The sequence below is a fragment of the Dromaius novaehollandiae genome, chromosome 14, assembly GCF_036370855.1.
Source record: "Dromaius novaehollandiae isolate bDroNov1 chromosome 14, bDroNov1.hap1, whole genome shotgun sequence".
NCBI classification, from domain to species: Eukaryota; Metazoa; Chordata; class Aves; order Casuariiformes; family Dromaiidae; genus Dromaius; species Dromaius novaehollandiae.
Genome location: NC_088111.1, coordinates 20131332 through 20156901, shown reverse-complemented (window position 1 = coordinate 20156901; position 25570 = coordinate 20131332). Strand labels below are relative to the sequence as shown.

At 42.2% G+C, this 25570-nt stretch overlaps 2 protein-coding genes across 5 annotated transcripts in view; one reads left to right on the top strand and one right to left on the bottom strand.

The window, feature by feature from the left end:
• IFT140 (intraflagellar transport 140) overlaps window positions 1-25570 on the bottom strand; it is an 86449-nt gene that overhangs the window by 8668 nt on the left and 52211 nt on the right. For all 3 annotated transcript variants that reach the window (XM_026100443.2, XM_026100442.2, XM_064520649.1), the window contains exon 19: window positions 698-875. In XM_026100443.2, coding sequence (XP_025956228.2) covers window positions 698-875 — 178 coding nt within the window. The remainder of the gene's footprint in view (window positions 1-697; window positions 876-25570) is intronic.
• The window catches only part of TMEM204 (transmembrane protein 204), a 32623-nt gene continuing 16154 nt past the window's right edge, over window positions 9102-25570 (top strand). Inside the window, exons 1-2 of one of the 2 annotated variants that reach the window (XM_026100444.2) lie at window positions 9102-9934; window positions 10371-11339. In XM_026100444.2, the coding sequence (XP_025956229.1) occupies window positions 11060-11339 (280 nt within the window). In that variant the 5' untranslated portion in view covers window positions 9102-9934; window positions 10371-11059. Of the gene's footprint in view, window positions 9935-10166; window positions 11340-25570 lie in introns of those variants that run through there. The other variant, XM_064520652.1, reaches the window with a different exon arrangement.

The following is a 25570-nucleotide window of genomic DNA, read 5'->3' as shown; positions in this document are numbered from 1 at the left end:
GCAAACAAACGTCATAATGAAACTTGCATTTCCCACATTGGACTTTAAAACATCTTTGTTAAAACATTTTAGCTAGAATCATTTCGAGCATATCTTTCCTTTTATCCAGCTAAACCTAGAATGATTAAGCTTGGAAGAATTATGCCCCAAGAAAAAACCTTATAAGACAGAACATTCAATGTTTCACACGTATACCATTCTTAAGATGTTTCTTTCATTCAGCAGTGTTACTCCTACATATATTCTGTAGAGTAGTCAAGAAGACTGAGAAAATTATTTTCTATAACTTAATGCTGCTATGGTTCATGATACTCTTATTTCCAGACATCGGATCCTGCCATGCTCATTCTCATTCAGTCATCATGGAACAAGTAAAGGGCTCACAGGAGCAATGAGCCTCTAGAAATTTGGCATCGATTGCAGAGTAAGCCTCTCTCCAGTGTGACACAGTAATTGTGCAGCACTCGGTCATAAAACATTGAAGGGGATCCCTACTTCTGTAAGATGAAAACTCAACTTCAAGAAAATAATGATCAGAACCATTCTTCATACTCCTTGCATAACAGATCATAGGTTTTACGCCTCTCCAAGGTTTTTGCATCTCTCAAATTCTTCAAAAAATGGCCAGTTTTTAATTCTATGCCCTAGTTAAACTGAGAGGATATTGCGGGATTCGTATGACTAAATTCACATTTACCAGCATGCCCAGCTGAATCGCCAGCACGGCCACTCTGGCTTCCTGCTCGGGTTCTTGTTCAGCCTCCCTTAACGCCTTGGCTCCTCTTGCGTGACCCATGTTTCCAAGGCAGATTTTGGCAACATCCAGCCTCTGCGTCTTCACACACATGCGGGCCATGTTCTCCCAGACTGCCTCACTATCAAAAACAAGAAAGAAAAGGAGAAGTGTTACGGTGTCACCTTCAAGACTTGTGTACTAAGCAGGTAAGATCCAAGGAAAGATGGGGGTGCGACGGAGAAAGCAGTCAGTCTGACGCACAGTTACTGGAGGAACAGAAATAAGCCTCAGACATAAAGGTCAGTTCTGGAGCTGAATGTCCACAGCCTTAAGGAAGTACCGGGGCTTTTGTTTCACACCGATGTCTAAACAAAAGCAGTTATATTTGCACATATGTAAACATTCATCATGCACCCATCGACAGGTTCTTGATGCAGTTGCATCATTCAAAATATAAACATTAATAATAATCCCCTGTCAATGGGAATTTGAAAAAAGTCCTAAGAGAAAATTCTTACAAATGGTATAAACCTTGCACTGAAAATGTCCTCCTGCTACTGCCTGTCTTCTGTGGCTCAAGTTTGGAACAGCTATTACGGGCTCACCACTAATAGTAAGGAATGATGTGCAGGAAATAACTGACCAAACTATTGTGCTCTAATTTAAAACTTGCATAAAAAAATGTCACGAAAAGAGTTGCAATGCTCAAAATGGGAATTCCCCAGGGCTCAGAGCAGTCTCAAAAGCGTAGTTACACTTCACATCACAAAATCGCCCGCCAAGACCGAAGCAGTGAATGTCAGCGCCGCGAGCCCGGGCAGCAGCACCAGGTCTCACCCGGCCGCAACAGAGCTGACGGGTACGGGGGGCACTAGCAAAGGTTGACGTGGATTATACTCACATTTCAAGCTCTTCAGAATCAAATGCAGTATGTTCAATGACTAAAACCCACGAGCATTCAAAACTGCTTTTTTTCAAGCACATGTACCTCACTGGAGGTACGGTCCACACAATTACTGTCCTCAGACACCAGTGCAACACAAAACAAGCATCTAAGTGACAGAAGCAAGGGGAAAAAAAAGAAACCACACACACGCAAAAAAAAGAGTTGAATGACACTTCAGGCCCTGCACCTGTGCCCAGCTCCCCTTCCAGTCTGGAGGGGGCTGACAGTCACGTTTTCCTATGATTAAAATGTTTTTCTCTTCGCAGTGGCTGTGGGAAAGACCCGCACAAACAGGGGAAAATGACTAACCGGGAAGCAGCGGCGCAGGCGGACGCGACGTGCTGTCAGACACCGGCGACGGGGACAGAGCAAAACTATTTCTCCCCATCTACTTTACGGCGAGATTATCTTTTATCTGCAACTACCAGATGCGGCTACAACATTTTCAGGCAGAAGTCAATGTAAATATGTACATTTAAACATACGCTTCATTAAGGCCAAACGATACAGAAAAAATAAAATAGGCTCGAAAGTAATAAATCAGGGACAAATTTCAGATAGTTCAGAAGTTTTGCTTGTTTATAAAAGCAAGATATGCATTTGAGTGCTTTACTGAATTGCTTATATCTGCATGTCCAGACTGAATCTGGTTCAAGCACAGCCTCTTCTTGCTCCATTTCGACATGCCCCAGTCCCTGCCCGACTGAGAAGCCAGAAGGAGCACGGGAACAGAACGCAACTGTTTCCGAACTTGGAAGGCCTTAGCAAAACTTCAGCGCTGGATCCTTCTGTGGGTGAGACTACGGATCTCCGTTCAATACAGAAATGCTGGTTTGTATCAGCAGAAGATGCGACCTTCCTAACTTTTGAAAGGTTTGAAGTAGTCTTTTCTTTTATTCAAACCACTACCCATATCTAGAACTGGAAATAGCTGGAAAAACACCTTTAAAGAACATTTTGGTCATGCTAGATGTCATCACCATACCTGCCTTTGGTAAAGAGAGTAAGTTCTGTCGTTAGCAAAAGATGTCAAATCTTATCAAAGATGTGTGTGTGCACATAGCTGTGCTTCACTAAGGGAGAAATGTAAGTAATAGAAATACATTTTCTGGAATCTGTAGCATGTCAGAAGAAGCTGCCAATAGCTATTTCACTCTGGCTAAAGGAACAAGAGCCTGGGCTGTGCTTTGTCAAGCTGACAAACAGCAAATTTCTTACAGGAAATCAGAATCTTAATTTTTAAGAGCCTGGACAGCTTGCAATTCCCTCGATGCAAAGAGAAGATGAGAGTTCAGGAACTTGAACAGAGACAAGGGGAAGAGAAATCTTGTTTAGACTACAGGGGCTGGAAATTTTTCAAAGGAAATGAACCAAATAATGTATTTTAAAATACAGAGCTAAAAGATAACAGTATGCAGAGATTCAGCAGAGTTTAGAAGATGCTACTCACCATCTATTGTGGGGTTTCTGCTCTCATTAAAGGCAATGGCTCCTGCCAAGTTCAAAACCCAGAGGGAGCTGCTGTCGCCCCAGAGGTCCCTCTCATATTGCTCCTAGCCCCAGCCCTGTCGCGTGCCACCCGGGCACCCACGCCGGGTGCCGTGGACTACCCAGATGCACCCCTGCTCCGAAGAACTGGAGCTCCATCATCCCACCTCTTTCTCCTCCGCTCCAAACCACCTGCAAAACTAACCTGAAAGACTTTGCACTTCTGCTCCCAGAGACCGCCCATTTTAACACCACGCTCCACATACCGCTATCTACCGCTGATAAGAAAAACTCCAAGTATTTCTGACACAGTAACATGCTGCTTGCTTGCAAAGACTGTCTTCACAGGCATATAAAGATTATCATGTATTTATTAATATATGTATAAATGCACTTACTATTTACATACTTTTAAAAAATCTATTATAGCTTATTTTAAATTAAGGAAGGCACTAGTGACAACACCACGTGAAATGCAAAAGAACCTAAGTGCTTTACAGATATAAACCACGATACAGAATTCAGACGGTCTCCCTACCTAGGAGAGACACAACTAGGCGGGGCAAAACACAGAGCTGCTGAACGCCACGACGCCAGAGCCGAGCCTAGGCTGGGAACCACGGAGCAAATCAGAGTTCCCAAAGCTGGCACATGTCCAGGATGCTGGCATTCATCCTCCCGCAATTGCTGCGGAAAGACCAGGGGATTTTAGCTGCCCAAGGCAGCCAGGACCTTAGTTTCACCTTCGTCTTGAAAAGGCTCCTCCAGCCTCTCCGCAGCATGGCTGCGCAGAGGGAACAGGCACTGGTTATAATGATGAATGCTTTCTTAGTGATTTCCCTCGCAGACCATGCAGCTTGAGGCATCTGGGCGAGGCTGCACAAGCTAGCAGGCCTGCAGGCAAACAGCAAATAACGGGTTCAGATAACGTAATGATCCATGAAATACCAGCAAAATGCTTCCACGTTTCTCTGTGTCCCAAGAATACCAGCCTTGTCCTTCAGGTGGCACAATCTCTCTGCTTCGCTCTGCAACTAGTGAGGTGACACCTCCAACACCAGAGTAACTTTCCTGGAGCGCAGCTGCACGTAGGTTCGCTGCCCTTCAGGAATACGCACTGATAGGACATCGAGCAGCAAAATTCAATGCTGCATAAAACGATGCAGCAAGTTAGACGGGTCACGTCAAGAACCAAGAGGAAGAACATACAGCACACACTCGCTTCAAGGCAGAACCCCAGTTAATCTCTTGACAGTTGTTAGCATAGCAAGAAAGACGAATCTGTTGTTACATCCATAAAAGGCAGCGACTTCTCCATTTCAGCCTCGGCCTCGCTGTCACATATAAAATTCCAAGTAATGATTTACCCTCCCCCCAGCTCATACTCTGAGAATTTCCTGTTTCTCCCATCCCCCTCGTTCTTCTCGCCCCTCTGCAAAGCTAGCTCACATCTGTACTTCATCAGCCAAAGCTGAAGACTTAATGAAGACCAGACGCAGTAACAGGGCAAGGGGAGCCGTAAGAATGCACGTCTCCTTTCACTTCAGGAGATCTGCGCCTACCCAGGAAGCACATTCATAACTGCTCTGGTGCTGCCCTACAACCTCCCCAAGCTCCAGGCCCCATCAAGGGCGTTACGAATCCTGAAGCAAACGCTGATGCCTCATGAGCCTGGACACAGGTATAACCACGCACTGGATGAAGCGTTTTTTCTTCCTGTATTTCTGATCTTCCAGGATTTGTTTTTCTGTGAAGCCGTGTTTGTAACATCTAACAGTCTGATTTCACTACGCCTTCTGTTACTATATATTTTTCATTGGCCCCAAAAGTTTAAAAATAAAATCCAGCAAATGGAGTGTTATTTAGAAGTGCTAGACATTCATATGGCTGAAGCACCCCACTACAAAATCTCTTGCCCTCTATTTAATGAAAAACTCATATTCGCATGCCATTTCTTGTCTCGAAATGTCTTGACCAGGAGAAAACAGGATCTCTCTTTCCAGCCTGGGTCCCACCTTGCTGAACAGGACACTAAGCATTCTGATTTAAAAGACTACCTTATAATGCAAAGGCAAATGTTAATATTATATCTAATATCTACGATGCTATACGATATAAAACAGTAATGTAATACTTAGAAGTGGCTAGATTTTCCTGCTGCAATCAGTGCAAATACGCAGAATAGCTTTCCCCATGTCAACAAGACAAAACCAGTGCATAAATTCAGCTCAATTCCAGTACAGCTCCCACTGAACTCAACAAGCCTCTCCACGTCGTCAACGCAAGCAGGGCCACATCCCTAACGAACGGGTCTGCCTGGAATGGGTGACCATCACCTGAGGCCTCAGACACGGCCCAGGCCATCAAAAAAGGCCATCTTGGTTTAAAATCAAAGTTTCAGCACTGAACAAGCGGGAGGACTTTTGCTGACCGGAGCCAGGGTGGACATGGAAGCTTCACTTTTGCATCACAGAAGTGGTATGAAAAAGCCGCTGAGCTGCACAGCTCTTCCATATCTGAAACATAAAGGGAAATTATCCTCAAACAGGAGCTAACCAGGCCTAAGTAGATCATAGTAAGGACTATTTCTGAGGAAAGACAATCTCTGCAGAAGTACGACTGGTTCAACTGAGTATATATTAGTTGCAATAGGGGAACAGAGTCAAGACGATAAAGAACAGACGGTACAAAGAAATTCAGGGTGGATTCTCAGCTAACTGGGAACGCAGTGGATGTGCTATTCCAGTGCTAAGTGTTTACTATGAGACTCACCCTAATGTAAACCATGTCTGGGCTGGTCCGGACAAACACTGCAAGGGTGGGCACCACCCTGTCCCCATCCTCCACCCGCTGCCTGTGCCGCTCCTGGCTGCCATATGCAAAGGAAAAGGATGGGACAAAGCAGGTGCAGTTTCCTAAGGAAAATTAATAACAGCTATTGCGATTTTGCAAACGTTAATTACGTGCACTCTTGCCTGGATTACAGTGACTTAAAACTGCACCTTCCCACCCTTGAAAAAAACAGTGCTAGAATAATGTAATAGTTCTGGCTTAAATGTACAACAGCAGGTGATTCTCACCAGACAATTAAATCTATGATTAACTTTATATGCATATAGTTTGATAGACTGGTCATAAGATTAAAGTACCATGCTGTGGACCATAACACTTACAGAGGACTTGGACATAGCCAAGTGAGACAAACTACTGGATGTCTGAGGTTATTGGGGATTAAAAGCTGATCGTTTAGAAGTAATAAGTAAAATTTTAAAAACCCTTACAAAAATGAACAGCGATCTTATCTTAGACAAAAACCTCTGCATAATAAATCCAGAGTTAAAATGCCGGCATTGGTGTCATATTATCTTCCTTCTGATTACTTGGAAAAGATTCAGGACATGAAAACTGAAGTTTTATTTGATGCAGCAAAATTTCTTTAGATCCTTTTAAAATGCATAGGATTCTGGTTATCCCTGTTCAGTGGGACTAAAAGGTAACAAGGACCTAAATAATATATGAAGAGTTACAGCAATCCACTGAGATTCTGGATAACATTAATCATATAAATAAGTGCTTTAGTGGGAAGATTACGTCAAGTATTTTTCAGGTATGTTCAAAGCATTTAAAGCCATCTAAATTATTCCTAAGAATTCTTCTGTCACAAAAACAGAATACCTGATAACGTAAGTACAAGAACAAGACCTCTGAGTGCTATACAAACTTTTCAGAGAGACAAAATATCACTTACTGTGAAAGTGTCAGAAAGAACCATTCAATTAAAACAGTAACAAAAATGAATAACTGAGTCATTTTGGTACAAGAAGGCTAGGGAAATTTACTGGATCTTTGCAAAACTTATTTATTTTTTTACTTGATGCAACCTGTTCATTTAATTTTGACTTGATGCAATCCACTCATTTTGGGAAGTTCACAGTTTTACAGCTTTTGGCATTGTGATTGTTTGAATACAATGATAGAGAGTCATTTGCCTGTTTAAAATAAATAAATAAATAAATAACTTACCAAAAAAGAAATTGTGCCGTGTATAAGCAAACATAAATGGAATTTAATATGTACTAAATGGTCAAATTCAGTATGGAAATAACCAGTCATTTGATTTAATCTTAATTACTGAGTCTCTGAAAATAAAATTACATTTACATAACTGATTTCTCACTCAGAATGTCCCAAAATGCTTTGTAAGCTGCTATACAAACTCCTGTGGAGTCATTAAACGTGGCACTGAACAGAACTACTTTCTGGCACGGAAGCAAGCAGTTAATTGCAGACAAGATCATCCACCAGGAATCTGCAATGGGAAAGAAGGCTTAATGTGCTTGCTGAATTAGTGCAGACACCACCAATTACTGCTGCCTTGCGCGTTGCTCCTCAGATACTCTTCGTACGGGCTTATTACCTGGGGGGGGCTGAGGTCTGAAGTGCTGCTGTCCTTTCTCCCCTATAAGCAGGGATCAGGCTTTATATTTCCATCATCGCAAAAACTGAACATCACAGATCAGCCACGTGAAGCGGTCCCCTCCAACAGTGGGACAACCCAGACTTAAAATGATGCAGCCACTTTTGAGGGGCTCAGCTTGCCGTAACCTGAGGGATAAACAGATCTGATGTAACCCTAATATTGTCACATTTTGCCTGGCGGTGAACTGATCCACTCGTCTCACCCACGCCAGCTCCCACCTGCAGCTCCCCACACAGCTCCGCACCCACCTGAGGCCGCGACCAGAGGCAGTCTGGGAGAGAGGAAGAGATTTTTTTTTGCCCGTGGCAATTCTGCCTGAAATGCAAACTCCTTGACTTGCATGAGTTTGCATAGGTAACGCACAGAGTTGCTCAAGTATCCTATCTCAAAGCTCAAGCTAGTGCCATAATGGTTAGAGGATGCTTGAGTTTCAAAGCCTAGCACCACTAAGGAGGAATATGCTTTCTTTTTAAGGTTGGTTGAATTCAGAAAAGAGGTGGAATATTCTAAAGCCAAACAACTGGTGGGGAAAGAGGAAACAATGTGGCTAGGTTTTAAATGGTTAGACTCAATTTGTTCAGCGTTTGTAAAATACAGTTGCCATATTTTCATATGTGCAACAGGAAAACAAAGTTTGCCTTCTGAAAATACATTCTCAGACTTCAATAAATGACAAAAATCAAAGACAAGAAGTGGGCAGAACAGGCATGCTATAGGGTAGCAGAGATTTACCTTTAAGGTAAATCCCTCCTGGTATCATCTGTAATTGCTCATCATCTGCCCTGCTGCTGAATCACAACCTTAAAACAGCAACAAATAACCCATGGGTTATAAAAATGAAAATATGGTCATTCTTATTAGGAAATTTCTTTGGAGAAGGGCAGATACTGGTGTATTATTTATATTCAAACTTCAAAAACAGAGACTTATAGGAATATGATCAATCACTTAGAAGGAAAAAAAGAAACCAAACAAATACGCTGCACTGCTGTGAAAGTATGAAGATGTTCAAAGTACTTAAAGCTTAATCTGTTAATGGATTAAAAATGAACCAAGCCCATAGAGAGCACTGAATTTATGGACAGATTTGTAGATGCAATTCTGACAGATGAAAAATAATTATGGGGTTGTAGCATTCAAATATTTTCAAATCCTCTCAGGAAAAAAAAAACAAAAAAACAAACAAACAAAAAAAAAACACTCCTAAGAAAATAAAAATATTTGCTTCCAGAAAATTTCTGAACAGTTTCTCTATATGTATTGGGTCAACTGGGATCTGCTGGCTAAGAAACTTAGCTGCTAAGACAGAACTGCTTTAAAATGAGATCCGTTTTTAATTTATTAGCTATATCGATGTGAACTCTTGTGCCTCCTGAGCACCTGGGCTGGGGCGAGCGTGCTGCAGCTGAGCCGGGGAAGCAGGTACTCGCACCCAGCTTCTCACTGCTCCCTCTCCAGGCTGCTGACGAGAACGTACGTGTGGTCCCACCTTCCCTTTACCTTCATTAACGCTACACTTTACATTGCGTTTTTCCAGCCTGAAGAATTTTGAGGGGATCAGGCTAAGGGAGGGTGTGAACACGCACAGTTATGGCAGGGGGGCAGGAGGAAACCTGCTGCAGAAGAGGGGCAACAAGCTGCGGGGAGCAGTAACCGCTTCCCTCGCCCGGCTGCAGCTTCACCACTCGGCCGCGTTGCTGCAAGGCAGCGCAGTAGGAATCGCTGAAAACGTTAGATGGCGAATAGTGATTTTTGAGAAGCAGTCTCTGCAAGACCCCGCTGAAAACACGGGCGTTCAGGGATGCTTCCTTTCTCAATTACGGTTTGAAACACAATAACCCTTTCTCCATCCCTACTCGGGCGGCTTTCCTGGGAGTTCGTGCAGATGCAGAGCTGGCTGGTGGCACGGCAGTTAATTCTGCACTGGATTGTGAACACAGGCATTATATTAAGCAACTTCTAGAAGCTTTTCCATTCTTAAGGCATTGAAAGGAGTTGGCCAGTGCTCTCAGAAGCGCTTCAGAGCCACGAGACTTCACAGCACGCCAGGATGTGGGGGTCAGGGCCGTGTCAGCCCCGCACAGTCTGAAGGCAGCAGTTTTCGACTTCATTCACGTTACGATGGCTGCAAGTTCTTCTTCCATTTGTTTATTCGTTTACCAGGTTGGAAATCTCTGGATCTGAGTCTCTCTGCTTCCCTGCCCTGCGGCCTCGCGGGGCTCCCGGCGAGGGAAAGGGCTGCCGGCAGCACCCCGCTTCAGCCCCGCGGCTCAGCGGCTCCCAGGTAGCTCCGCTATCGTTCTGCTTTCGATAAAAAGCCTTTCGAGAAGCCCTCTCCTCCGTCCCTCTCGGCAGACCTGCTGCTGCCGGAGCGCAGCCTGCGCGTGTCTTTGTCCACCTGGGAAGACGGTCTCGGGGGGCTCTGCCACCCTGCCCGGGGAGCGGCGCTCAGCCGCCGAAGGAGGAGGGAGACGGGGAGGGGGACGCGCGAGGGGAGGAGGTACAACTTTAGAAGTCTCCCTAGTCTTTTCCTTTCAGGAAACACATCCTGTTAATGTTTGACTGCTGTGGCAGTGGCTCTGTTTGTTGCAGTCGGCTACGCCCTGAGGCTCACCAAAAACAGCCACAAAAACAGCCATTTCCTCTTAGCGGAGAGACAGAGGGAGGGGGGAGAAAAAAAAAAAAAAACCCTTTTCCTCACAGCAGTCTCCCTTCTCCAGGCGCTGCCACTCGCCGCTCGGATGTTCAGCGAGGGACAGAGCGGAGCAAATTCCTCAAGAGACGCCGCGCTCTCCGAGTTCCCTTGGGATGAAAACGCTGGCGTGGAGCTGGGCTTGGCTGTGAGGATGACAGGTCGCAGCGTCCGCGGGCTGTTCTGAAGGCTGCCTCCGAAAAGGGCTGCGGGCGCCGCGCCGCTTGAGGCCGAGGAAGCTGCGCGCCCCTCGCCGCCGCGCTGCCCGGGCCGCGGCACGCCGCTGGCCAGCATTCCTCCCGCTCGCGCCCCGCCGCCGGCGCCTCAGGCTCCCCTGCCTCCAGACTGGAGTCTTTCTGGCTTCACCTTGCCTCTCAAGGAATGGACCTCCCCGTCTTCCAGTTCATCACAGGACTGGCGTTGCTTATCAAAGTGCAAGAAGGTGGATAAGCCAAAGCTGGGAAGGACGGAGAGACCGGAGAAAGCTTCTTTGCGTTCGTATTTTATGGAATTCTCCCACCTACCTCGCGATACTCTCATTTGCTTGATCAGAAGCGCCTCAGGAGTTGACTTTGAGAATGAACGGTGATGTCCTCTAGCCACTCGTAACACCGCATCGAAGCCGCCTCCGCGACAAGCCCTATTTCAATGTGCTGCAGCTGACTGAGACCTTGCGTCTTCTGCAAGCAGATACTGGCAGCAAGCTGACAGTCAGATATGACTGTCCAGAAACTGGTAGCCACAGCTGTGTTGGTAGCCCTGGTCTCGCTTATCCTCAACAACGCGGCTGCCTTCACTCCCAACTGGGTGTACCAGACGCTGGAGGATGGGCGCAAGCGCAGCGTGGGGCTCTGGAAGATGTGCTGGCTGGCAGACAAGGGCAGAGGCGGTGCAGGCACGGGCGCCAGGCACGGGCAAGGGGAGGAGCGCGAGTGCGAAGCCCTGGGCTGGGGTTCGGAGTCAGCTGGGTTCCAGGAGTCTCGCAGCACTGTCAAACGTAAGTTCGACCTCTTGTCTTCTCTGCTTATGGGCTGCATTGCGATTGATACAGCGTACCTGGTCCTGAGAAGACTTATAGCCAAGGAGAGCAGCACGGAGGAGGGCCTTTGCCCCCACGTAGCTCTCTGAAATCCACGCTAGAAGTTTGATTCTGAGTTTCCTTAAGCTTCAGCCCCAAATAAATAAATTTGAGAAAGTGAGAATGATTACGTTCACCAGATAAATTAAATTCCTCCCCCCTCCTAAAAAGAAGTACTCCTGATTGCACGGTCGGCTTTGTATAGCATACGGAAAGATGTACTCTGAAAACATACATCTGTGAATTTTAAGTCTAAAGCTCTGAGAAATCTCCTGTCCACCTTTCCCTCTTCCTCGGGTCCTACCATAAGTTCAGCCCTTCCTTCTCAATACAGTGAACCCCTAACTCCAGTCACTTTGATAAAAATTCAAAAAGAAGCAAAAATACTATTCTGATACTATGCTAAGTTATTTCTCACTTTTGTTGGACGTGCCAGGAAGAGAAAAGACAGCAGCATTTTTGGCAAACACGTGTATAAAACCGAGACGGGCCTTAAATGTACGTGTATTATTCACACAATTAGTATTCTGCTTGGGGAACATGAAAACCCTTAGATATGGCATAATTCTTATTTTGCAAATTCCCAGACGCATGGGATCTGAAGAATACATATAGCTTAAACTATAGCTACAAGCTATTTAAAATTGGATTTTTATTGATTATACGAATAATAAAAAGGGCAGCTTACTTATCGCATTCACAGCATTTAGGAGCGTGAGCCTGCTCTGAATAAGCAGCTAGAGCAGAACTGCACTCAGAGTACCTGCATCCAGCCCTGACACCGGCGCTGACTACAGCCAAGGTGCCGAGAGGTTTGCTCCACCGAAAGTCTCCGTGTTCAACGGCCGTCCTCCAGGCAGGCTTCTAAACGAGACGATAAGGGACAGGGACTTTGAGCAGCAATGCCTTGGGGTTCGTTCATTCAACCAAAATGTTTTAACTGAATCCTTCAAGGAAATAATTTTAACAGAACATATGGCTGCAAAGTCAATACCATGACAGACACCAGGATTTTCCAGAGATTTTAACCATGCTCATCTGAGAATTGCTCTGGTGCCTCTGAAAGCTCAGGAAAGTAGCTGTAGTAATATAAGTGATTTTAGATGGAGTTTTGTCATGGTTTGAAATGTGAAGAGGGGGAGCAAAATGCTCTGCTCCTCCACAAGGCCTCTTGCATCCCTCTGGAGACCAAAATGAAGAAACTAAAGAGGAATTTCTTTCCAAATTCACTTCACTGTGGACCCATGCCTTAGCAATCTTTTCCAAAAAAAAGTGTGCAATAACATTTTTTTGCACATGAGCTAATAGTAGTAGTAGTAGTTTGGGGTAAACCACAAACAGAAAACATCTAAAACGTTCAAAAGCCCTTAGACCCGATTTTCATTTGTTTTTTAACGGAAATAATTTTTATTGACAAATAGTTGTAAAAATGATGAGACCACTGAAAAAATTCCTCAATGTATATCTGTAATTTTATCATTGGAGTCACTGCCCTGATTAGTATTTATAAGCCATGTTCTAACTTGGAAAACTTGCATATCATTCATGATTTTAAGAGTACATGCTCTACATTCAACAGCTGGAATGACCTCCTGTATATTGAATTTGGCTCTTGCAGTGTTTTAAATATGCAAACTTGTGGGTCTTTCTTGCTATGCACAGTTCAGAAGGTGGGTGGTGCTATAAAGATTGGCATAGATGTATCAATGTCACAGCAGAATTGTACGGGCAGCAATTTCTTACGTCAAATAGAAGCAAATGTAATGGCAAATGTTTAAATTTCAAAGCAATAGTTATAGTATGACCAAGTCCCCATAAGAATTATTTTAGCTAACAAACACATTTAAAAAAAATAAGTTTAAAGAAGGACCTTGAAGCCTGATGGCTCAATTCGTATAGGAATAAAGCATCTATTCACTATTTTACCTGTGCATATAGCAAGAAAAAGGCAAAGCTTTAATCTTTAGAAAGCATTTAAAGGAAAATGTTACCCCTACAGCTGCATCATGAGAAACTACTGAGGCAACGAGTCTGTTGTGCACACTTTTGAGACAGATATATTTCTGTGGATTTTACACTCAGCTAATATGGACCTGATTCTGCATCCAGAATTTTATCATTGTAAAAAAATTTCTCTAATAAAAAATTCATGTGTTATTTTAATAAGATGTAATACAATCCTCATATACCAGTTATAGATGAATCACAAGCATACAAACATGTGTAAATATATATACATGTCACTTTCTGAATGAAGAAATTAATTCCTCAAAGATGAGTTGCCATATAATATCTTGCATGCCTGAAAAAAATTGTATTGCCTTTTGAAGAACGAGCAGAAAACATGCTCTTCCAACAGCAATCCAAAAAAGGTCACAATATCCCTCACAAAAATTTTTATTTATACACACACATTCATATATATTTATATGTTTATATATTTATATATTTATATGTTTATATATTTATATATTTATATATTTATCTAGGGGACAGGTTATTTATCTCACAGTTCAACAGAAACAAACTAAAACCTTTGAGAAGTAGCTTTTCCATATACTGACAATTTCTGCATAAGTAGTATGTAAATAATAATCAACTAAATGCACCACTACAAGCATGCGTGCTCACTGGCAGTGAATTTCTCACTAACTAAAGCTTAAGGGCCTGCTCTTTCTCCCATAGAAATCATTGGCAAAGCTCCTGCTCAATGGACAAAATATAGGCAGGTTCCCCTGTCCCCCAACATCACGCACACAACTCAAAGAAAATGATTCACGTGAAAAATTGTGCAGGTAGTTCATTACGTCAGGACTTGCGTATGCTTAAACTAAACCACAGGAAATGCGAACAAATAATAGTTGAAGTCTTGCATAAATAGGGGAGAAATCAAAGAAAGTGATCTGTCAAAGATGACACAGTGAATGAACAGAAAAAATCAATGTGCTAGAGCACATCCACCAAAAGCCTCCCTAGAAGTGCAAAATCAAATTCCATAACAAATAACTCTCTGATCAAATTCCCCACTAACAAGACATCAACATGAATTATTCCATCATAACGTGAAAGACCGGAGCAAGAGGAAAGCTAAGGTGTTTTGCATTCAAATCCCGTAATGCAGACACTTCATCAAGGATGTAAAGAGTCAGTAAAGGAAGCCTGGAGTGAATACCAAAGAACATAAAAGACAAGGGGAGATTATAGATGTTGCAGCAAAGAGATGCCCTGGGTAAAAAGGATTAGAAATAGAAAAAACAAAGTCCATGGACAGGAGTAAATCAGATGAACCAGCAAATCTGCGCATATAGGTCTTAATTTAGAAAATTCAAGTTAAAGATTCCTGAGTGAGGGTTGCTCTATGTACTGGATATTCAGATTTCTATGAGTGGAAATGTTTAAGTAAAAATACAGCCAAACATACAGGAAATAATAAGCAGTGGAACAAGCAATTAAGACAGTCTTATTAATTCATCAGATTATTAACCTGATAACCTTCACCACCACCAATCTAATCACACAATTTTTTCTGATACATGGTGTTTGCACAACCAACTTCCTCCCCCTAGCTATTTAAAATACGTGCTGATGTAGCAACATATTCTTCGCTCCAGTGAAAGCGTCTTCATAAGTGAGCACAAGTCAAGGTAGCACTGCGGAGCAAAGCACACCTTCACACCCATGGAGGGGATATCAAAAGCACTGCATCATGTAAGTGCCTAAATACTACACAAATGCACTATAAAAAAATCACCAGACAAAATTTTTGATCCCTCTGGTCAAATAAGAGCATCCTTTGTAATCTGATAGTGGCTAAGGTGTAGCACCTAGCAGTGCAAGAAGGGCGGCATGGAGCAATGCAGCGTCTTCCTCTAGGCAAAACAAACAAACAGCAAAACAAACTTCTACAGTCAGATAGGTTGTTGCATGTAACTACTTGCTGGCCACCTCTGGACCACCTCCTGCTAAATCAGAACATTAGTTCAAATGATAGGAAGACTAAACATCTCAGCGTGAACTATTCCAACAAGAAAGAATACAGAGAAACGTGAGTGCCTGAGGAGCCAGGGGAAAGTACCTGGCCCTGTTCTTCAAGCTACACCTCCTTGACCAGGAGGTGGTCTCAGGCCCTTCCACCTCTGTCTTTATCCACTTCTTCCTTCCCTTCTTGCCATTCAGTCCTGCACCCACCCCTCTTTCAACCATCCGTTATGCCAAAAAGCTTCCGTGAGCCACTTCAAATGATTTGGGTGACTGAGCACTAGAACAGGTTGCCCAGAGAGGTTGTGGAGTGTCCTTCCTTGGAGCTATTCAAAAGCCGTCTGGACACAATCCTGGGCAACGTGCTCTAGGTGACCCTTCTTGAGCAGGGCCATTGGACTAGACGATCTCCAGAGGTCCCTTCCAACCTCAACCGTTCTGTGATTTGTTGTGATTCTGTGACTAACACAGCAAGAAAATGGCCAGGTTTGGAGGGGAGGGTTATTTTTTTGCTTGGTTATTTACGTTGGATTAAGGAGTTGTATCTGGAGTCTAACAAGCACTGCTGCTAGTGTAATGGTGGGTGACAAAGCCTCCCTTTTCGTTGCAGTAAACTAGCAGATCTGAAATCTTTGTTTATACCCAGAATTTGCCAAAACTTACAGAGATTCAGTTTCAGAGCTGCTGAAAGATTTTGGATTATGCTGCACAGTTCGGCTCTTATCTGCATCTCTTAGCCCTCCAAAAAAAGCACACGTTGGTAAAAGCAGACACGTAGTCAGAACTTGCACAGGAGAGCATGTCTCGAGTGCTCAGTACTCAGCTCTGCGGCCATTTAACGAATGAGCAGACGCAGAATAGCATGCAGTGCAGCATCACACAGACACACACCAGCTACGCTGAGTACCAAAAACAGGTAGTTACAACACCAGGAAAACACCAAAGCAAACCCGACCAGCTCAGAGTCACCACTGCCTAGCTCCTGGCCCAACACCAAGCCGGTAATACTGCCCTGCGCCACCGTGAACACACCAGCTTACTTGGAATTAGTCTAGATATTTTTAACCACACTACACGGCACAAATATGCCCTTGAACTCTGTGGTGCTAAAGGGTATCTCTGGGTGGACAGATGGAGCCGATTTATTCATTAGTGGAGGTCACGTTGTGTCCCTTTGGGTCTGAAGGCCTTTAAGAACAATGTGGGACTGTAGGAATAGGGTTGCAGAAGATCTAACGAAAAGCCCAGCGGTGGGAAGCTTGTGTCAACTACAGATGCGCAGGGCAACAGAGCTGCGTTGGACTGCACTGGTGACGAGGACGTATGACCAGGGACAGGGAGGGACACAGTATCGTGAGCGACTACGTGACTTCCATAAGAACCACATAAAAACACCTGCCCAGCCTAGACGTACGATTTCTGCAAACGCATGTACATGCTGAAACACGCTGGTGAAGGCAGGACACCGTTCTGTGGGGCAATAAGGAGCTGTTACATGGAGATACAGTCAGCTCAGTCAGCAGCTCTTGGGCTTGCGATGCCCCTTCTAACTTGTGCCATACGATCGATACTCAAATGAGTGCAATCACTAACGTACCAACGGAGGGGGGTATGCTGTCTCTTCGCAGGTGATCTGTAAGACGCCTGTTCTTCAAATGACAATGAACATTCGTTTTAACATAGATTTTACTATGCTGTGTACTTATATTGCAAAAAGTTCGAATCATGCGGGGTTTTAGGATAATGAACCATGTTGCAGAGCAATATTATCAGGGAAATCAGTGTTAGATTACACTGACTTCTGAGACTTTAAATTTAATTTACGGCATTATGAGCAAAAGTGTCTACAGAGCTTTTGAAAATTCCATATTAAAAGCATTTATTGTTATTACAGCCACCAACACAGACTATCATACTGATTTTTATATCATGCAAAACTACTGCAACATCTAGACAACTAACATCACAACAGAAACTATATAACAGCCTTAGCTCGTCTGTTAAAAATGATCACTAAATAATAGCATTCTTAATGTTCAGTTTGAAAAGTCCCCATCAGTTAACCATAAACACTTCTTATGTTGAAGCTAGTTGATGCAGCTCTCTTTTCATTCCAAAAATAACTATTGAAGTTGTTTAAAAAAGAAGAAAAAGAAAAATAAAAATCACACTGTTTCTCTCCCCCCAGCCAGGTCTGTATGTCTTTCAAATTAAATATTTGAATATGAAATTTCAAGCCCAGATGAACTCAATCACAAAGTTCCAACAGACCTAAAGGGATGGAAGATTTCACCAAGCAGTTTATCATATAATCACATTCATTTAACTGTGCTGAAACTGCTTGGTTCCTTCCCCCCTCCTTCCCTTTTTTCTTTTTTTTAGTCCTTAAGTAAAAAAAACAACAGATGGAAGAGGGAAGAGAGAAGATATTTTGCACAGATATTTTTCTTTCTTTCTATCCACCAGATCATAAATTGCACACTTTAGAGAGTTACCGAAGAGATGAAACTAAATGCAATGAAAATAAATGACTGTTCTCATTTGTGAGAAACCCATCCGACAAGAGAACGTATAGCAGACTCTCTGTATCTGAAAGCTATATGGCTGCTCATGTAGATTTTAAGAACAAACAAACAAAAAGAGAGACTTTCCTTTTAAGTTTCAATACGGCATACAAACAATACTCTCATGTGCAAAGGGCACAAAAGTTCCATGCGTCATAGGACGTTTGATGAAGAAAAACCACACTCAGATGTTTGACTTGTAAGAAATTAATGTATATTCATACCATCACAATAAATCTGTAGCAAAGAGGCAGTAACTGCTTTAATTGCACCTTCCCATGGCCTCAGGGACAGGTCATCCAAAGGTGCCATTAGACAGTACCAGCATTTGGTTTTGTTCTTTTCACAAATACCTTTAAATCACTGCAGCGTATTTCCCAATAAGCCAAAAAAAAGCTCAAGAGGTTAACAACATAAATACTGCAATTTTACATCAACAAAAGAAATGAAACATCCAGGGGCTTCATAGAGCGCTGGTGGGAGGCACAGCATGATGCTGACTGCCAGTAACAATATTTACCAGTAACTGTGCTTATTGAGCTTATCTCTTGACTCTGTCAGCTGTAAATGCTCTCTCATGCATATGTTGTAAAATGAGGAATAACTGTATGATCACGTACTGTCCTCCCACAAGATCTCTGTCTCATTTAATAAATGATCTCATAGGGGAACTACTGTTCAATACTTGGCCCCAATGTACTTAATCTACAACATCAGAGAGCTCTGTAGACATATAATAATAATTAAAAAAATCCTTTATTGCCATTCCTATGGAGCTGCCAACGCTGCTTTCACGTTCTTCATAAGCTAATTTACCTTAACAACGCCCAAAGCTACACACAGGGTACTACACTGCTATTACTACTCCACTGTTGAGGGAATCCTGGGTGGAGGAACAGGCTAATGTGCTCACGGATGGTCAAACAGTCTACAACACAACAGTAGGACTGAGAATATGAAGTGTCTCCTTGCTTAGATTTGTCCTAACAGTTCCCAAATTACTTTTTCCTACCTAGCAGCTGGGGAAATCGGGACATCCAGTCTTTGGGAACTAAACCAGAGGCTAAAACTGACAAAACTGCCCATTAATTTTAGATTTTAGGCTTGCAATCACGCTAAGAAACATTTCTCAGAATACACTGCGTTTTCATAGTGCTCTTGATGTTCAAGGCACAGCTCCAACTGATTTCAGTGTCAGCTGTGGATGCTCTGCGCCTGCCTATCTGACCGCTGGACATGATGCTGGCATCCAAGGCCAGAGGGACACACAACAGGCTGCCAACTGTGAAAAGTTTGGTTAAAGTGGATTTCTCAGAATTATAAAGGAGGGCTTCTTCTAAAATAAGACAGAATTCAGCTCTCCAGGATGGAATCCAGCTTTATTAATAGCAAAACCGTAAGTGACATGTAGTGAGACACAAGTGGAGAGCCAGTCCGCAAGGCACCACTCCAACTTGCGTGCAAGGCACTATTTTTTGCATCAGAGCTCCCGTGAAAAAAAATGTTATAAGCCTATTTAAGTAAAAATGTATTATCCTGGCTTTCCCTAATGTTTGAACGCTTGGCTTTGCATTTCTGAAGTCCCCATAATGTGGATTTTTCAAAATGACAGAAAAAGCAGAACTTCATTATGTAGAGGCCACACACTAACCCCAGCCTGAATCAAAGGCAGGCTTCAAACCTTTAGGTTTAAGCATAGCCATAACTGACTGTTACTTTCTACCTGCCTTAATAACCGGGGCAGGAATGAGGGTGCAGCAGACACTTGCAGCAAGGGCTCAGAACTGGCAAAAACTGATCTCTGAGTTCTTCAGCGTCTGGTACCACAGGGCTTCCCAGAAGGCAGGATGAACATGTGCAAAGACTGTAGCCGCAACTGTGGCATATCCACTGCTCTTGTGACAACAGCCTGTTCCCAGGGCTATTAGCTCACCTGAGGTATGATGAACCATGATGAACATGCTCAGCACTGTTGGGTTTTCAGAGGATTTAGCTGTTAACTGTGTTTCTGTTGCCAAGTGTGAACTAAGACTTCTCAGCCTCCTTACTGGACTGAATTTTTATAGGAACAGCAAGAGACATATCCCTTATCTCAAGGTAACACCTTAGCAAAATGTCATGTTACAGATGAAAAACATGCACTCTGTTAGAGTGTCTTGATTATATTAGAGAAAATCTAATTACTAAACCTACTTAAAATTTTAACAGAAGAAGAACATGGTCTCAGCCTGCAGACACCCAGCCACTACAGATGTATTCAGCCCAAGTCTAGCAAAGCTACAAGCAACTGAAAATAGGTTCTAACAAAAGTAAGCGAAGCCGCTGAACTGTAAGCAGCATTACCAACTTTATCTATAAACATTTGGAAAACTCTATACCTCCTTCAGAAAGGCAAAGCACACAGTTTATTTTCCTTTCCAACATCAAGTTATGTGAGATCACTTAGTATTTATAAGGACGATCAGATACACCTCAGTGTGTATATTCAGAGATTCGTTAAATAAGTAATCAATAAATAAACAAACCCAAGAATCATAAAAAGGAAAGGTCACCAACAGTAGAAACACTTTTTTTTCTTCCAAATTCCTTTCATCTCAAATGTAGCAACCATTGAATTCCCTCCTATAATATGTCTTTTTATACTGACAATTTTAAAAAGTTAACAACTGAGTAATTAAAAAAAAAATTCAATGATGAAAAGGTATTACACTCAATTCTAGTTGGTTGAAATCATTTTTAAAAATATACCAAAAAGGGGAACATTTGGTCTTAAAAGAAAACTGAAGTTACGCACAACTAAAGCGTAACACTAAAACAATCAATACCGTCTTGGCTACAGGAACTTTCTAATAAAATTTTTTTTCAGCTGAGAAAAATGAATTCCTGCCTCTCCAATTACAAAGTTTAAATACCCTTTTCCAGATTTAGCATGTTTTATGTCTCACAGCAGGGACAGGATAATAACATGCTCGTAGTCAGTTCCTGCTCAATTGTGAAGCTACGATCAGATGTTCATATCCACTACAATTCTTACGTGGTGAGTTAATGCTTGGTCCCTATTCTCCTTCCACAGTTGGTAATTGGGCTGGGCTGAAGCCTGCACTAAATTTTTTATTCACCAAAAAATGAGCTACTTGTTAGGGAAGGTTTTAAGCAAATATTAAAATATCATGAGCTGTTAAGTTTCCTTCATGCACACTTTGTGCTTTGGTCAGTCAAAAGCTTGAACTGCAGCAGATAATTTTTTTTTCCTAAATATAGCAGAGTTGGGAAGGAAAACCTCACATTTTAAGCAATTAGTGTAATCTGATTTTTTCAGCGAAATCATCCTTCCTCATTACTACAAAACACTACAAATTACCCTCCAATATGACTAACCTACTTTTCCAAAGCACAAACAACCCCAGGGCTATCACGTAACATAACAAAGCAAAATTGCTGCTTGCAAATAACAAAATCAAATTAACATTTCCAATCCAGATGGATACATCTGGTTAAGGAAATGAATAAGGCAACAAGGAATTTGAATTGGTCTCATCCCTGGAGTTTGGGTTTTGACCCTTGACTGATCACTATGTTTTAAACAAAGCAGAATTCATTAGCCAGTGCCCCAAACTGCCCAGCTGTACAGAAGACCCAAATGGATTCCCTGTCCCTGAATTAACTACTTCTCAAAGTAGACTAGGCTTAAGATGGTCTTCCAAAGGGTAAAATCAAAGAAACCAGCATTTTATATTTTTATATTTTCTATTGCTCAACAACAGCTGCTTAAAGTGTTGGAGCCATTCAGTGTCTATCCCTCTCCAGTCCTCCACAGCCAAACTGCATCGTACGAGAGGCAAACAAAAGGCATGACAAAAGCAGAGGTACACTGGATCGCCCCTGCTCCTTTTCCAACGTCAGAAGGAATAAACACCTCCTGCAGCGTCCAGTGCCGCTCCTGCTGAGCTTTTAGTTCGCTGCTTGACTAGAACGCCAGGTACTAGTCACCCGCAGCCTCCACCTCTAGCTATCGGAAATGCCTTCGATAGCTAGGCTTCAGAGGCGTGTGACGTAAACAGTAATGAGTTCAAAACAAAAAAGGTGGGGCGCCCAAAATACCCATGTCACCATGACGGTCTTAGACAATAGATTCTAGAAGCTAATGGTTAATACAAATGCCACCGGTAATTGTGTAGACATTACAACCCTTATGAACCTCATGTTTTACAGATTGTGGCCAAATCATTCTGCAAAAGTTGATGGAGTTTATAATGGCCACGGAAGGCTACAGGGGGATCATAGCTACTGCAAATGAAGCAGAAATGTTTGAAACAGTCCAAACAGGTCCTTCTAAATTCATGCCAATTATAAAGTGTACAGATAACCCATCAGAACAGACTGAAGCTGACTGAAAACATGCTTTGAACTGTGCACTCCGTTCCTTTTCATGATCCGGACTGTCTACCTTTTCTGATTGTCCTCAACAAAAAGAGGCTATAGCCGCTTTCCACAACTACCACCTTTTGGGGTGATGGGTTTCATGTTGGCAGAAGCTCAGCTTAGGGTTACACATGTACAAAACAGAATTACCCTGGGCTGAGCTGACCATGTGCAAGGTTACAACAGCTATGAATAAGAAAGCATCTAGAGTGACACTTCCAGGCTGAAGGCAACTATGAGTTCCACTGAAAAAAGAACGGAGTTTATAAGAGTTATACACTGCTAATGTTGATTTTTTCCCCTCTGATGAAGAGGAATCATTACAAGTATGGAGCAAAACCAAGAGAAGACAGATCATACACTAAAACTGTTAGAATAAAACAATACGCTAATATAAAATATGAAAGAGTATTCAATTCTTGTCACAGCTTATTCCATAAATATAATTGTCCTGACATATCATGAAATTATGCCAATTGATTCATCCCTGTTCTATTCTTCCTCATCATCATCCTGTTGCAGCTCCATCCTGAACCGTATGTCACCTTCTTTTTGGTTAAAAGAAGCAGCTATGCAAAATACCAGCTGCATTTCTACATCCCTCTGACCAGCAGATATTACATTAGGTGAATAACTATCCCTGAGTTTGCAGTTATTACAAACAGTAACTATGATAAAGATCTTCTACATTGTATGTCCATGTATAAATTCTACTGTACTCTACATCTGCAAGAGAGAACAGTGATCAAGGAACCATTATTTAAAGGCTAAATTATTACAAATTCTGTTGGTTTCCAATTGAGTTAGTCATAGTCATAAACTCGTTATTTTCAGTATCCTGGCTATAATAATATCTATGGCAAAGCCAGCAGAGTTTATAATACAGTTAAGCAATAAAAGATGTGGTGTTTCTATGCCAATGGGTATTACATATTTCAGGGATGAGGTCTGGGCATTTACAGAGCACAGAGCACCACAGTACCTTGCATAGCATACCTGGCTGCCAGACAGAATTCATTACAGCTGGGTTACTACTGGGTTTTTTTTGTATTTGACATTACAGACAGTTCTGTAGACAAATAATAGTACTTTTATAATAATGGCTGCAAGCTTGCTACTTCTCATATGTATCTCATTTCAAAGTCATTACTATTTCTTCAGGAACTATCAGTCCTCAAAGTATTACAGAAGTCTATTTAAGTACAAAAACATCTGAATGCTCAAAGTTTTGCTGATACTTACAAAGCTCAGCAGCATCTGAAGATTATTTTAATGTTGGCCAACATGCTTCATGACCTATATATGCTCAACATGGCAAGACTTCTAAATGCTCCCAATGCTATAAAAGTAACTTGGAGGGGGGGGAGGACACCTTTGGGCTAATCTGTTTTTTGAGAGAAGTAATTTCCCTTCCTTGTCAGAAATGAACTCACTAGGAAAAAACCCCCAAAATATTTGACATGTTATCTTCTTACCTTTCTTATTCAATGTGAAAAAGCTTAATGTACTGTGGTTCTCAACTAACTCTTTAAGATACAATATTTTATTAAAATTTAACTAAATGAGTGCTTCCTTAGAACACTGGGAGCTAAAGATGACCTACGAAGGGAAAAAAAGTGGGTTCACACATTTTTTATGGTTTACTAAAGTAGACCTGACTGAATGATTACCACTATGATGTTTGCTCTTGTTTGTTGATATCAAGTTTCATTTTCTGTACTTTCTAACAGTCTCTTTGGAAGATTAGGCATTTCTTTTAGTCCTTAGCTAAAGGAATAGGATACCATAGATCTTAAAGAGAAAAAACATCCAACCATGTGACAAGCGTATGAGTTAAATATGAACCAAACAATAAAACAGACCAAAATTTAAGCATTCTGATTCTAAACCCTCTTCCTTCTCTACGGCTCTCTGCTTTCTTAGATTTCAGTTCTTCAGTCATTTGTGGATCGTTCCAGGAAAATGCCCCTCTCTCTAGCAAAACCAGACTAGTACAACAAAATACACTCCATTTTACTGCCTGGTAGCAGCGAGCAGGAACATCAGATACCTCCGAGAGACAGTCTAGAAAGGAAAAATACATTGGGAGATCAGGGTACACTGAAATCCTGGATTTCTGCTAGGGGTGGGGGGGGAAGCACTCCGAAAAGGCCCTAGGTAAAGCAATCTAGCTGACAATTGATCCTCTGATAATAGTTTTCCAGGAAAAAAAACAAAACAAACAAAAAAAACCCACCACAACTCTGGTAGACCTACCAAACTCATTCAATAACCAGTTAAGTCACTTTTGAATATCTGTGTCTGAAGCCTTTCTTTTTCTAATACCTGCCAACTTGCACGTTGAGGTGCCTCTGCTCCAGGGCAGCTGCAACACATTAGAAGAGATGTCGAACTGGCACACAGATACTTACAACACCCACCTTTAGCTAGAGAGGAAGGAAGAGAATGAAAACAGGACATCCAGCAGGTTAACAGGAAAAGCAGGAAAAAAAATCTGACCAAAAGTATCAAACTTTGCAATGAATATATTCCATTCAGCAGCCAGCTGGGAGACATATTTTAATTTGGTTTCTCCACATATTTATATCTGTAATTATTTCTGTATTTGTTCTTTATATTTAATACGCATGAACTAATATATAGAAAACATCTGTCTGCTTGGTTATACATATGTAAATGATGGCAGAATACCTCATGCCGAACTGCCAAGCACTGATTTCTCACGCTGTCCCTGTTTCCCTAGTCACACAGATGGAAATAAGAGTCTTCGCAGTGCATCTGAAAGATTAATAAATGTTAAAAGAAGGAAATGTTAAGAGTCCTCTATAGAAAGCTCTACTCTTAGCATCTCTTAAATCAGGATGATGTTAGCAGTATTCCACAGGCTGTTTTCAAGGACGGTATGGTTGGAGTCAGTGAAAAACAAATTCAGCGTTACAGATTTGTCCGTGGAATGATTATTACTTGTAGGGCCTTGGAACCTCAGTTAGGAACCAGGGTCCCATTTTGAGTGGTGCCGCACAAATGCAAAACAAAAAGATAGTCCCTGCCCCAAACTATTCTGCTTACCAATTATAGGCTGAATGTTCATAGGGTAAAAGCTAATTTGCACTGAGGTGATACTTGTGGGATGCGTAACTAAAGCAAAGATTCGACACTAAAGAAAAACTGATCTTCATCAGACAC